At 42.8% G+C, this 13,422-nt stretch overlaps 1 protein-coding gene across 1 annotated transcript in view; it reads right to left on the bottom strand.

Moving 5' to 3' along the window:
- Positions 1 to 13,422, bottom strand: part of LOC146808885 (phospholipase A2 inhibitor and Ly6/PLAUR domain-containing protein-like) — a 242,803-nt gene that overhangs the window by 32,597 nt on the left and 196,784 nt on the right. Inside the window, exon 3 of the mRNA XM_085615696.1 lies at positions 7,630 to 7,776. Coding sequence (XP_085471822.1) covers positions 7,630 to 7,776 — 147 coding nt within the window. The remainder of the gene's footprint in view (positions 1 to 7,629; positions 7,777 to 13,422) is intronic.

The raw sequence follows: 13,422 nt of genomic DNA, 5'->3' as shown, positions 1-13,422 counted from the left end.
TCCATTGACAACTGCACTGAGTGTCAAATGCAAATATGTCATTCGTGCAGGCTGCCCAGTGTGCAAAGAAACATACTCAGCCTGAATGGCCACGCAAACTGCTACAAAATGGACCCGCCAACAGTACAAGTGATAACATCGGGAAATATCAGTGAGATATTTTACTGGCATCCATGCAGTCAACGCGATCTGCCCATGGACCGAGCTGCCCTAGCAGTCCAGAGAGAGTTGGCTGTTTCTAGAGGCACTTCCGATCATGTAATTCTGAATCCCTTTGGAGTCTTTGGCATGCACCGAAGACATTTTGAGGACTTCAATAATCTTTATTTTTTATTCTTAGGACAATAAAGAATTGCAAAGAGATTCGATGGTTGTTTCTGAAAAGCATGCAAATAAATGGCTGCATCTGCAAATAATAAACTATGCATAGACGTGTTTTGTTTTCTAATGAGTCTTACGTATATTTATTCATATATCGATATGAATGTGAGTGCATTGATTTATTTTGCTGCACCTCCTGCGAAACAGATACCATCTTTATTTCAGTGAATTTTTGGAGTGCAGAAGGTACGCTCCTTAATCTTTGCAAATAGAACAAGCACTCCAGTGCCTGCCATCCACGTCTCCACGCGCCCTGCATCTCATTTCACATCAAGACAGACAGGGGGAGAAAAACAGTTGAGAGGAAAGGAAACAAGAGTGAGGGGAAACAGACAAAGAGAAGGAAGGGTGACAGAAAAAAACAAGCATTTCTGCCGGCGCCGCTTCAAGGACACCACGCTCAATTTCTTTTTTTTTTTAACTTGAACACTGAGCATGGTGTCCTTGAAGCGGGTCCCGCGCCCAGTGTTAAAGTTAAAAAAAAATAAAAAATAAAGCCCATTTGATGCAGCCCCCTTAATGTTTTCGCCATGGCGGCAGCACCGCGGCTACACGGGCTGGTAAATGAGATGCACAGAAAAAAGAGGTGCGTGGCAGGTTCTGCTGGCTGCAGTGAGTTGCTTAATAGCTCACAAGCGCAAGAAGCAGCAAAGGAGTTGTGGGTGCCGCAATTGTTGAAAAATTAAAGAAATAGATTTTTTTCTCTATTTCTTTACTTTTGCAGCAATCGCTGCACCCACGCTTTACCTTTAACCATGATAAAGTAACGCGCAGGTGCAACGATTGTAGCAAAATTGGGAAATATATTTAAAAAGCCTTGGGCAACAGCAGATGAGAAGGCATAACCAGCGCTCTCCTTAACAGCCTTTAAATTCTGTCTGTAAGGTGATAAATTGTGTTACAGATTCTACCGCGGTTGGAGTCCATATTACATCAGCACTAAATTCTCCAGAACGGGTTTGGAGAGAGTTTTTAAACTTGGTATAGTTGTCTGTCCGCTGCAGCAGCATGGAGTGTCCATAATAAGCCATCCCCGCCTGCCGAGCCCAGGTCATTTATTTCCACTAGTATTAAAATAACAGCAGAAATTATTCCAGGTCACCGCGGTGTGTGTATACACACAGGCCAGACGTATAAATACTCGGAATTGTTTCGCTTCCTCCATCATTCGTGCTGATGAGTGTGCCCTTGCCGGACTCCTGACAGCCCACCAAAAATAGAAATCCCTTTATTGTTATTGAATGGCGGAGCGGGAGTGCTTCTGTTCCTAAGAAACATGTCACCCCGCCCCTGCACCCCCTCTGGTCTTCATAACATAAACACAGCTTGACGGAGAACACACTCCATTCAGCAGTGTCCTAGCTCAGAGGAAGCCTTCTGCAGACTCAGCGCATGTGTATTTGAGTGCCATTGGCTCCGAGCCGCCAGCCTTTTTCTCCTCCGCGCACATTGCTAAAAGTTTCAGAACTAGCGGGGTGAGATGTGCTTTGTATTTATTGTTTGCTTACATCCTTCACAAATGCCTACGGAAAACATAACTATTTCCAATTGAGGGCACTCATGTGAACTGAAAATCGCGACTATTGCGTCCATTGCTGTCGCATACACCCGTAAACAAAAAAATAAACAAACGCAGACAGAGGGCTGCAGATTAAATAGAGCAGGGAGCAGGAAACAGAGCAAGAGACAGGCGGAGATCAATAGACGCTGGCGGAAAGCAGCTGAATGATAGTTGGAGAGTGGTGGGAGGACGAAAGCAAAGACAGAAGCAAAGCCATTAAAAAACAAAAGATACAAATGGTGCGAGGAGGTGGCTCAACATATAACGCTGCCTACTTTGGAGCAGGTAAACAGGGTTCGATCCTCGGCGTGGGCTGCATCGTTTCAGTGTCTTTTAATTATGAATAAACTAAACCTAAATAAATAAACAGCGTCGAGTAGAAATACGAGCAGCAAAGAAAACAAGCATTGGACGCGTGAGACGCGATGGTGGGGGGGTGGGGGAGAGAAGAGCGAGTTCTGATAAACTGGTGTGAAATAGCAGCAGGGAAGGGGGCGGAGAGGGGCTACAGGGGAGAGCGACAAAGCCATATGGCTGCTTTGCGCGCGTGCACGCCTCGTGCACTGTAGCTCTATGCCAGGGGAAGCACTTTCAAAAATCCACTTACAAAATGTCTCAAAGAGACAGCTTTCGCTGTCTCAGCGAGACCTAATGAACAGGGGGAGTTGCTCACACATTCAGAAGATATCTTATCCATCTATAGTGGCTCTAATAAAAACGTATACACGCATCCGGTAGATACCTTTCCACTTTTAGTGCCTTCTATAAGGGACAGGACAGGCCTATCTTTTATGTGCAGAGTAACTTGCAATATAGAACAGGCCTATCTTTTTATGTGCGGAGTTCTCCACCTAGACTGCGAAGTCCTCACAGTTGTAAAGTTACTATTAAATTCTTTGTTTGTGAATACTGAAAAAGATTATACCTCCACAAAAGTGTGAGTTTACCTTTCTGAGATGGGCACGGAGTATGGACATTTCTGTAGCACACACTACCCACCATTAATGTGGTAACAGACTTGCATGTATCGGCAATGCCATGGCCTGTGGTATTATTGTAACAACGCTAGGTATATTAGATTGCGCACTACCGAACTGAGGGGAATTTTATTGTGCAGCTGCTGATTGGGAGGGAGAGCTGGGAATCATAGGTGGTTGTTTTTAATCAGCCAAAAAAAAGTATTTTAAAATCTTTTATAGCACTGTTGCACTTTAAAGCTGGGAGATGTGACAGAGGTTAGCGCTCCATCTTTTGCAGGAGGATTGTGTATATGATGACATCCGGTATGCAGACGCGCAGAGGACACAAGCAGTAGGCATGCCATTGGGGCACCAGAGGTGCACCAAAGGCAAGCCTGCCTGTGGCTGTCTGCGTCGGGACGGGTCCAGGGGCCAGGAGCTCTGGTTCATCTCTAGTGAGTAAAATAACTTACTATCACCTACACCTATTAACCTTACAAAAGCCCCTTAATGAAAGCTGTCTTCACTCCTTAGATTTGTCTAAAGGTGAATTGATCTGCAAACATTGCTCCTCACCCCTCACAGGGGTAATTGACTCCAAGCCCTGTTCTAGAGGGAAACCTAAGTGGCATATGTACCTAATTAATTGCAGAACACTGCCTGGCCATAAATTAGAATTATTTGCCTGCTTGGAGGACAATAAACCAGATGCAGCATTTGACTGAAACCTGGCTCCATGCTGAATCTGGGCCAGACGATGTTCAAGCCCAGCCTCCTGTTTATTATATCCATCATTTAGATCAGAAAAACGAAAAAGGCAGAAAGATTGCGACCATCCTCAAACATGAGTTCAGTTGCTTTACTGAATCCGTAGAAATCCCAGATTGCGAAAGCCTGCTGTTCGCTATCTCGATCTCCCCCACAATTACCTTCTCAGGAGTTTTGCTGTATTGGCTGCTGGCCCGAGTAGTGAGTTTCTCCACTCCCTTCCTGAAGTGATTACTAACCTAACTAGCACTAGAGCAAAAAGTTCCCTTATGGAAGATTTTAACCTTTATTTGGAGGAGCCGGCTGATACTCAAGCTGCTATATTATTACACGGTCTTTTGGGCATATAATTTGCTCAAAGCGTTCTTGGACCTACACATGAGAAAGGCCATCTATCTGATCCTGTCTTTTCTCAATGATAAATGGCTAAAGATTCAAAACCCTTTACCGATAATTTGGTCAGATTATTTTAGGATTCCACTTACTCTTGGCACCCTCGCCTGTCCTCAGATTGTAAACCAGGTTCCTGAAAAGACCGCCCCTGGTCCAAACTGCCCATTGAAGCCTGGAAATTAGATCTCACTGACTCAAGGCCTACTCTAGGCCTAGACCTTATGTTAGCAAATGATAAAATCTCACATGAGATTACATGCACTCTTGATCAAGTCATCCCACAAAAAACATTCACCAGAGGAGCGAAAGATAAATCGGCTCCCTGGTATACCCCCAAGCTGCGAAAACTCAAACATGAATGTAAAAAAATCATGGGAAGTCAAACAAACAAAAATAAAGAAAACCCTTTAGAGTCTACCATGCGGAAATAAAAAAAGCTCAAGCTTCACACTGAGGAAAAAATCAATTGTGCCACAAACTCCTCAAGTGAAATGTTTTGCATAGCTAAAATTCTATTAGAACCCTCCTCCACTGGATCTCCCCATACACTTCCCCATTGCAGTGTAATGACCTCGCAAGACTTTTTCAGAATAAAATCCACAAAATATACAGAGATTTCCAACCATCCGTGAACACCAGCAACATGAGCTATTAGAAAGCTACGCTGGTCACAAACCAGCCTGTGCTCAGTGCTTTCCCCCTCTGAAGTTAGACACTTTCACAGATCTATTGAGTAAAGTCAAATCCAGCTCCCCACAATGATCCAGCTCCTGCTTGGATTTTCGCCAAAGTTGCTGACCAGACATTTCTTACCTGCTGGAAATGGCCAATCTATCCTTGGCTGCGGGACTTGTCCCGGCAGCCTGGAAACAGGCCATGGTCAAGGCATTAATCAAGAAACCTAATTTGGACCCCTCCGATTTAGGAAATTACCGACTGATGTCCCTGCTTACCGGGATAAGTAAAACTCTAGAAAAACATGTCAATTTCACTCTCTTCTATTGGTGGTAGAAGAAGCCAAAAAAGAAAAGCTAGATCAGGTAGGCCCAGCAGCCATTATTCTCCTAGATTTCAGCTATTTGATTAGGTGAACCAAGAAATCTTTGCTGAAAAACTGTATCTCTTTCTTCGCTGAAGTTCTTTCTGAAAATCAGGTCCATCCAGGTTTTTGACGGAGGTTGTGTGTCAGATATTTTCCCCTTAGAAGGCGGAGTACCTCAGGGCTTGTCTCTGAGCCCTACTCAATTTAATGTTTATATGAGGCCACTTGCAGATTTCGTGCATCCCTTTGGGATATCAATAGTATCTTACGCTCAACTGGTCTTTTCTCTCACTCAAAACCAGAACTTCCCTGGCTCTGCACTAGGCCCCTGCCTAGAGAAAGACGCTGGCTGGATAAACAGCTCCTGCCTTAAACTAAACGGAGGACAAATAGAGTACATGATGCTGGGCAATAACTTGACCTCCTCATGTAATCTGAGCTGGCCAAGCTGTCTACGCCCCCCTCCCTCCCGAACAAATGCCACAAAGAGCCTAGGAATGTGGATGGACAAATCCCTGAACTTCAACACCCAAGCAGTAAAGCTCTCTGACTTGTGATTTGGTCTACTGAGAACGCGCTGAAAAATTCTCGCTCTCCTTCCTCCCACTTCAAAGAGGCTGATAGTCGAGTCTATTATTCTTTCCTGCCTTGACTGCGGCAATTCCCTTTACTTGGGAGCCCCAAAGGCTACAATAGGAACACTACAGGTGATACAGAACTCCGCCACCCAGACCTTGTGCGATTTCCTTAGACATCAGTTTGCCTGACTAGCTCTTGCTTCCCTCCATTGGCTTCCTGTGGCTGAGAGGTTTAGGTTTAAATCACTATGCATCACCCTTAGGGCACTCCTTGACAAAGGCCCTCTGATCATCCGCACTTTGAAATCACCGTACCTCTCCAGGAGAACCTTACGCTCCTTCATGGCCCACCAAGCCATAGTCCATAGGGTCAGAAAGGTAAAATGTGGAGGGCGCTCCTTTGCCTACAAGGTGCCTAAAATATGGAACGACCTTCTGTATTCTCTGAGATCAGCTAAAAGGGAACTTCCATTTAAAAAATTATTAAAGACTTGGCTTTTCCAGAACAGATCCAGGTGATACTCATTTATCCAGTCTGTGCCGCACTATTAGCGCAGGGATGCCTAAGGGTAACTATGCGCTCAATAAGTGCTGTAGAGAATAGAAATGAATAGATCCAAAAACAAGAGATTTTATTGGACATCCCACCTTTACAAATCAAAAGATAATATTGTTTCATGTTTATCCAACTGTTTTGAAGGCATATTCTAGACAAATGCAATATGTGTCTTTATGAATAGGTCTAAATGTCGTCAGCGTTTAGAAAATAGTTTTTTAAATTAATTGTACAACAATATGACATAGCTATTTTTATTACGTCACAACTTTAAGATTTTCTTTCATTGTATCTGTATTGTGAATTTACATTGTTATATGATAAATAGGTTTAAACATCAAAATCATAAAAGAAAGTACATAGGTGACATCAAGTTGAATGGAATTCATTTTTTATTTGAAAGTTATTTTATTTTTTGAAAAAGTTTGAATTGATTTGTTAAGCTACATTCAACTATATTTTAGACTTTGTTGGAAAGTAAAAACCATCAAAATTCTGGGGTAAGTTCTAAATACAAAGTATAATCCACCTGGCTCATTTTATCCATGGGAAAGAGGAGATTCAGTCAATTAACTTAGATATTTAGAGTTTTCTCAAGAATCAGTCACATCATTTGAATTTTAAATAGATACCTGAAAGGCATCTTCTGAAGCCAGACTGGACTGCCTAAATGTTAATGAGAGCCAGGCAGGTGGCCTTGTAGCCCTGAATGTACACATAATTCAGCTTATTTAAAACCCCATGGTAGACTCTGCTATCATTTTAAATCTATTTTCTTTTAATTCAGGCATATTTGCCACCCTTTTTCTCCCTTACATGACTCCGCCTTTTGCTGATGGGAATGCTCCAGGAAACCTATGGAGTGACAGCAGCTAGTAACATTCTGTACATTTGTACCACTCGCTTCATTTATGGCATGGTAGTGCAAATAAATGTAGCCAATCACACGTTAGTTGGATCAACTATACTATGAACACTCATTTATATTTATTCCTAGAGCGAGAAGGTTAACCTCGAGTTTATTACCATAGTACGCAAAACTGACATGAGAAAACACCACTTCCTGCCTCAGAGATTGCATGGAACAATGACTTCACAGAGGGAAACAAAATGTATGTATAGTCAAAAATCCTCCTGAGTGTGGTTTTACCTTAATGCAGAAAAGTAACAACTTGTGTCCTGGATTGTGTGAGTATCTTTTGTCAAAACAAATGCATATAAAAAGATGCTATAAAATAAAGAATCTATGAGGAGTACATGTTTTTTATCACCATTGTTGAGAACGGGAGACAGTTCACTTCTCATGAGTCATGGCCTCTCTCTACTAAACAATGGTCATTAATAGAATGTTACACTCTGTGCATCTGCATATATGGTATATTTATACATACATTGGGGTGCTGCCGGGGTGCAGCCATCCGTGGTGCAGCACGCCGAGCTGGTTGTTACTGTCATGTATGGGTTGCTCAAACTAGAGGTCTTACCGCATTCACTGGATAGCCCACAGGATCGTACAAAAAGGTTGGCTATTGCACCGCCTATAAGAAAGAGAAATAAATGGCAATGCATATTGTTGGCTGCCATAACAAACCCAGTACAAAGCGAGGGTACAATTAATCTTTTATTTTGTGAATCATATCAAAAAACATAGATGAGCACTGGATCCAGGAAGCATGGGAATCTATCTTACCCACCTTTGTGAGTTTATTTGCCTCGCACATTGAGTATCATTCCAACCAAGAGAGCTCTCTCCCTTTGCCTCTAACGTAAAGAAGTAGAGTTTTAGGTAGTGCTTAAACTTAGGTTTTAATTCATAATCCTAACTGTGCACAAATACACACACACTCACATACACACACACACAATATATATATATATATAGCACAGGGTACAATGCGTACCATCAGAGAGTGAGGAAAACCCTTACTACACATTGGAATCTGTAGTAACGAAGTCCACAGCCAGGATGTAGTTTTAAGTAGATTTATTGAGGCCTGTTACATGTAGATAAGTTGTAGAGATGCAGCCCCACCAGGAGCAGTCTGCCTGCTGCTCAGCCCATACTCCAACTGCCACACTCAAACATTCAGGCACCCAAACATTCCATTCATATCCATCACACCAACATTCCATGCATCACATTCACACTGGCTGAGCAGCTCGGGAGTAAGAAACCTGATAAATGCAGCACAGGTTACAACATACCTTCCCTTCTTCCCCAAAACAAAAATAGAAACTACAAAGAAGGAAAAGGTTCGAATAAGGAGAACCCCAAGAAGAAGAACAATTGGAAAGTAGAGAAAAGAAAGAAGAAAGTGAACCCAAATGTGAAAAGATCATAGCAAAGATACCAAGAAAAATCAAGCATGAGCAAGGAAGTTAATACACTAGAGATATGGAAGAGTAAGTACAAGAGAAAATGAAATGAAAGGTTAAGACCGTAATACAAGAGAAATGGAAAGAAAGAATAACCACCAGGAGCAGTCTGCCTGCTGCTCAGCCCATACTCCACATGTCACACTCAAGCATTCAGGCACCCAAACATTCCATTCATATCCATCACACCAACATTCCATTCATCACATTCACACTGGCTGAGCATCTAGGGAGTAAGTAACCAGATAAATAAAACACAGGTTACAACAGAATCTCATTAAAAGTGACCCAATTATTGGGAACACAGAGACAAAAAATCTACTTCTCACTTTCAGATGAGCTAAATCGATGAGGAGTGAATTCGTTTTCAGTAGTCCTGAGATGGCCAAATCAGAGACATGGTTGACATCAAACCTGGGCTTTCAGAAATGCCATAGATGCAAGGCTTGCAAATTTGAAGTAAATGCAAGGGAAGGTACATCACCTTTACTTAATTCCCACTGAAAATACGCAACACATACAAATGTAGAAGTGATTTTGCTGTATGTATCCTACAATGCACATGCCCAAAAATATATGTGGGCAGTACTATCCTCATGGTACATGTCAGAATTTTACAACATCTAAGGACTATAGCAAGGGAAGATGAAAGCTACGCTGTTGCTCGCCACATTCATGAGAAGCATGGGGGAAAGGCAGCAGCTCTGGTCTATTATGTGATAGACTCTGTCCCCAAGAATATAAGAGGCAGCAACAGGGAACAAAGACTGAGAAGATTGGAGTCTCGCTATATAGTTATGTTGAACAGTAAGATGCCGAATGGTCTAAATTCAGATGAGGAGATGTATGTACACCTGTAAAACTATTAATGGCTGACTTTCTTGCTACTTTCAATACCATAAGTTGAACGTCGTGGGCGAATAAGGAGTACAATTATTTAATTTATTTCACACTTTGAGCAGTTTGGGGGTAAAATAGAAAGGGTACTGTAGAATAATCAGTATGTGGCGAAACCTAGGGAGGTCTGACAATGATATATCAAAACACCAAACAAAGGGGAAATCGTGTAATAAGAAGAACCCACTTGGGTTGGATTCAAGCTATAGCGTATGCATGGACTACATATAGGCCGGGCAGTACATTTTAGCAAAGGTTTACAAAAAAGTGATTGCTTTAGAATCTATGTGGTACTCTTCTGTCAAACATAAAATGGATATTTTACCATGAATTCCAGACTATGTTGTAGTTGGTAACCCCTCATTGAATGTGATGCTTGTTGAAAATATTTAGGTTTATAATCTGAAATAAGTAGGCAAGTCACATTGACTTTTAAAGAGCTCTTCTGAAATTATATTTTATGGTGTGAGTAGAAAACATGATTTTAATTGTGATTTATATTAACGACGGATTAATTAGTGTTAAAAATAATTTTAGTTTTGCACTGCGCCCTTTAAAAACAACTGTGTTTTCAGATACTTGAAGTGTGTTGTCAATGTCTATGCTGACACGCATAGCAACAGTTGCTTAAATAGAAAACCAAAATGGCAATGTTGCATGTGAGCAAGGTGGCTGACACCACTGAAATGCATTGTTTGTTTCTGCTAACTAATAACTTTATGAACTGGTCTCAGCCGTGACGGTGACTGCATACGGGGTCCGATGTGGGAGAGGAGCAGGAGTGGGAACGGATATATATATATAATTATATATATGGATATAACAAAAACTGGAATTACACCAAATTTGGCAGGAAGTTAGATCATGGTCTGCAGATAGTGCTTTTTGTGATTTGGTATAAATCTGTGCGGACATTTTAAGAAATTAAGGGTCAACAATATTTTCTTGTCTGGACGGTTGGGTCCATGAGAGGCTCAAGAGACTCTTGTGGGAGGGTCAATTAAAAAATAGAGTGTTATTATTGGCCCAGCAAGCTTTATTTCACTTGGGTCAATTCGCTCCCATGGGAGTCGAAGTACTTCAGGAGCGAGGACTCTGTTTAGGTGCCAGCAACTTCAGAAGAATGTTGCTGGCAGCCATGACAGGACTCAGGGACCTAACGCCATGTTCTGAAGTTTGAAAATAGGGATACCCTGTCTCCATAGACTCCATGGGGGACCCACAGGGAAACCACCGGGCAAGTATTGAAAAAAACCTTCAATTTTCTGCAGGGTCATAAAAAAAATGAAAAATCAAAATGGTGGCCTGGAGCTGCTTTTGTAAATTAAGGGGAGGGGGTGTACGCACCCCTCACAGAGCCATTGTGGGTCCTGGCGAGCCATGCCCTGGTGCTGCATTTCATAGTAGGATGGAGCACACAGCCTGCCTGCCCAAGACCTTATAGACCCCGGGAAGCCCACCCTCGGGGAAAACATGCACAAAAGGGTAAGCGGCCATGTGGCCCCTTTGCAGGAGCCTTGAAATACACTTGGAAGCCCGCCCATAGGGTTGAAATGTGCTAAAATGAGCAGTGGGTTGCAATAACCCACTCCTGAGCCCTTAAAGTTTTTGGGGTGCCCACCCCTGGGGCTGAAACTTGCAAAAAATGGGCGGGGTTGCACAGCCCCCCTTTCCGAGCCTTCAAAAGACTCTGGGGACCCAATCCCACAGGGCTGCTACTTTTAACAGAAAGGGAGGGGCCACATGTCCTTCTATGGCCCTGAGGACCCCATCTCCCGGGGCTGCCTCACTTGCTGTGTCCCAAAGAGCCCACCCCATGAAACAGTAGTTTTCCTGTCTGCATCGGCGCAGCCAGGGAAATGTGTATTTGCTCCCGTCTGGCAGGAGCATTTTCAAAACCTCCACCAAAGTGGAAGTCAACTTAAGGTCTGCTCCCAGCAGGGGGAAACTTTGAAAATGCTCTGTTGCCCTGTCCAAACTGATGATGATAGCTAATCCCTGTGGGTGGGTACAATGTGGCTCCCGCAGAATGCAGGGAACCATAAAGGCCACGGAGGCCAATGTTGTGGATAGTGGGTATCCCAGGTAGGCACCCAACTTTAATTAATGAGGGCCCTGGGGGACTGTGTGGCCCCCCTCCCATTTAAGTTAAGTAGCAGCCCTGGGAAATGGGGTTCCCAGGGCCTTTAAGGACTTCGGGAGTGATGCCGCACCACTCTCTCCCCTTAATATATAGTTTGGGCCTGGGGGGATGGGATCCCAATGGCGTGAAAATTACTTGGGCAAGGGGGGCCACGTGTCCCCCCTCCCTTTCAAATTGTTTAGTTACCCTGGATGATGGTGTCCCGAGTGCTTTTTAAAGGCTCAGAGAGGGGAGCCGTGCAGCCCCCGTTCCTTTAATAAATATAAGGCCCTGTAGGATGGGTCCCCAGGGACTAATGAGGCTTGGGAGGAGGACATGTGGCCCTATGCTCCTTAAAATGCATGAAGTCCTGGAAGACGGTGTTCTCAGTGTCTAATTAATCTCCCTCCCCATTATTATTATTCTTGGCCCAGGGGGATGGGGTGCCTGGGGACTGGAGGCCAACCCTATGCTGTGCATGGCAAAGGTTAAGCATGGTATGGTGTTGGCAGTCTGGTGGGGGTTGGCCACAGGGCCTGGCGGCAGACAAAGCCCTGTGATCAAAGCCCATTGCACACAAAGGCTGTGCACGACATGCGGTTGGCTGCCTTTGAGTGGCACTGCAGAGAGTTGGATGCAGGGCGTGGCTGCAAGAAATGTCCTGTGGCCAACCCCATACCAAGCGCAATGAAAGGCCATGTGTAGCATGAGGTTGGCTGCCTGCATGGGGGTCAGCTACCTCTGGATGGGCTGGCCACAGGGCCTGGCTGCTGTTGGCAATCCCCTATTGTGCACAGCTGAAAGCCTGGCGCAGTGTTGTATTGGTTGCTTCTGTGGCGTTTGCCGCAGTGCCTGGCCACAGGGGGATTATCTTTAACTATGATAATAAAATTTTATATTAAGTTTAAGAAGAACTAGACATTCATTGAAAAAAAAGAAAATTAAAGTAACGTTATAGTTAAGTGTGATAAAAAGATCTGTTTTTCTTTTTTTTTTAAAAACAGACATTCACTGAAAAAACAAAGGTTAAAATAATGTTATAGTTAGGTGAATATGACAACATTAATGTTTTGAGCTAAAAAAAAAGTTGTACACATATTGAACGCCGTGTATAATGAGGGTTTCCCACATATTTGTGGGTGAATGCTAATGTGAACTAGGCTACCTGTGAAGTGTTTGGCATAATATCACATAACACATGCTTGCTAAACTTTAAAGGAGCTGTATCTGTGATGGCATTAATGATGCTTTTTATTTTTTTGTGGTGTTTTGTACTTACATTCAGGCCTCTAATGCCATACTAGTTTAAAGAGTAATGTGTACCAAAGAAGCTTAGATGATGTAACCAGTGATATCATCAGTGAAGTCATCAATGATGTCATTTGAAATGTCCTCAGTGAGGTTATAAATTATATCATAAAACATGTCATAAGTGATGTAATATATGAGTTCATAAGCAGTCCATGGTGAGGGCGCAACTTATAGTTAGCTCTGCTAACTATATCTGGTGAATTTCTGTGCTTTTAAAAAAATTCAAAACATTGTTATCACTGACATATTCACCTAACTATAAAGTTCCTTTAACCTTTGTTTTTTTTTTCAGTGAATTTATATCTGTATGTATATATATATATATATATATATATATAAAATTCACTTAAAAAACCATAGGTTTCACACATGTTATAGTTAGCTGGACATTTCACTCGTAAAAAACCAATGAAATTCCACCGTTATAGTTAGTTCAGGTAACTATAACTCACGCGACCGCAATCCACTGCTGATGACG

This window comes from Triturus cristatus, chromosome 7 (genome assembly GCF_964204655.1).
Source record: "Triturus cristatus chromosome 7, aTriCri1.1, whole genome shotgun sequence".
NCBI lineage: Eukaryota > Metazoa > Chordata > Amphibia > Caudata > Salamandridae > Triturus > Triturus cristatus.
This window is presented reverse-complemented; position numbering and strand designations above follow the sequence as displayed.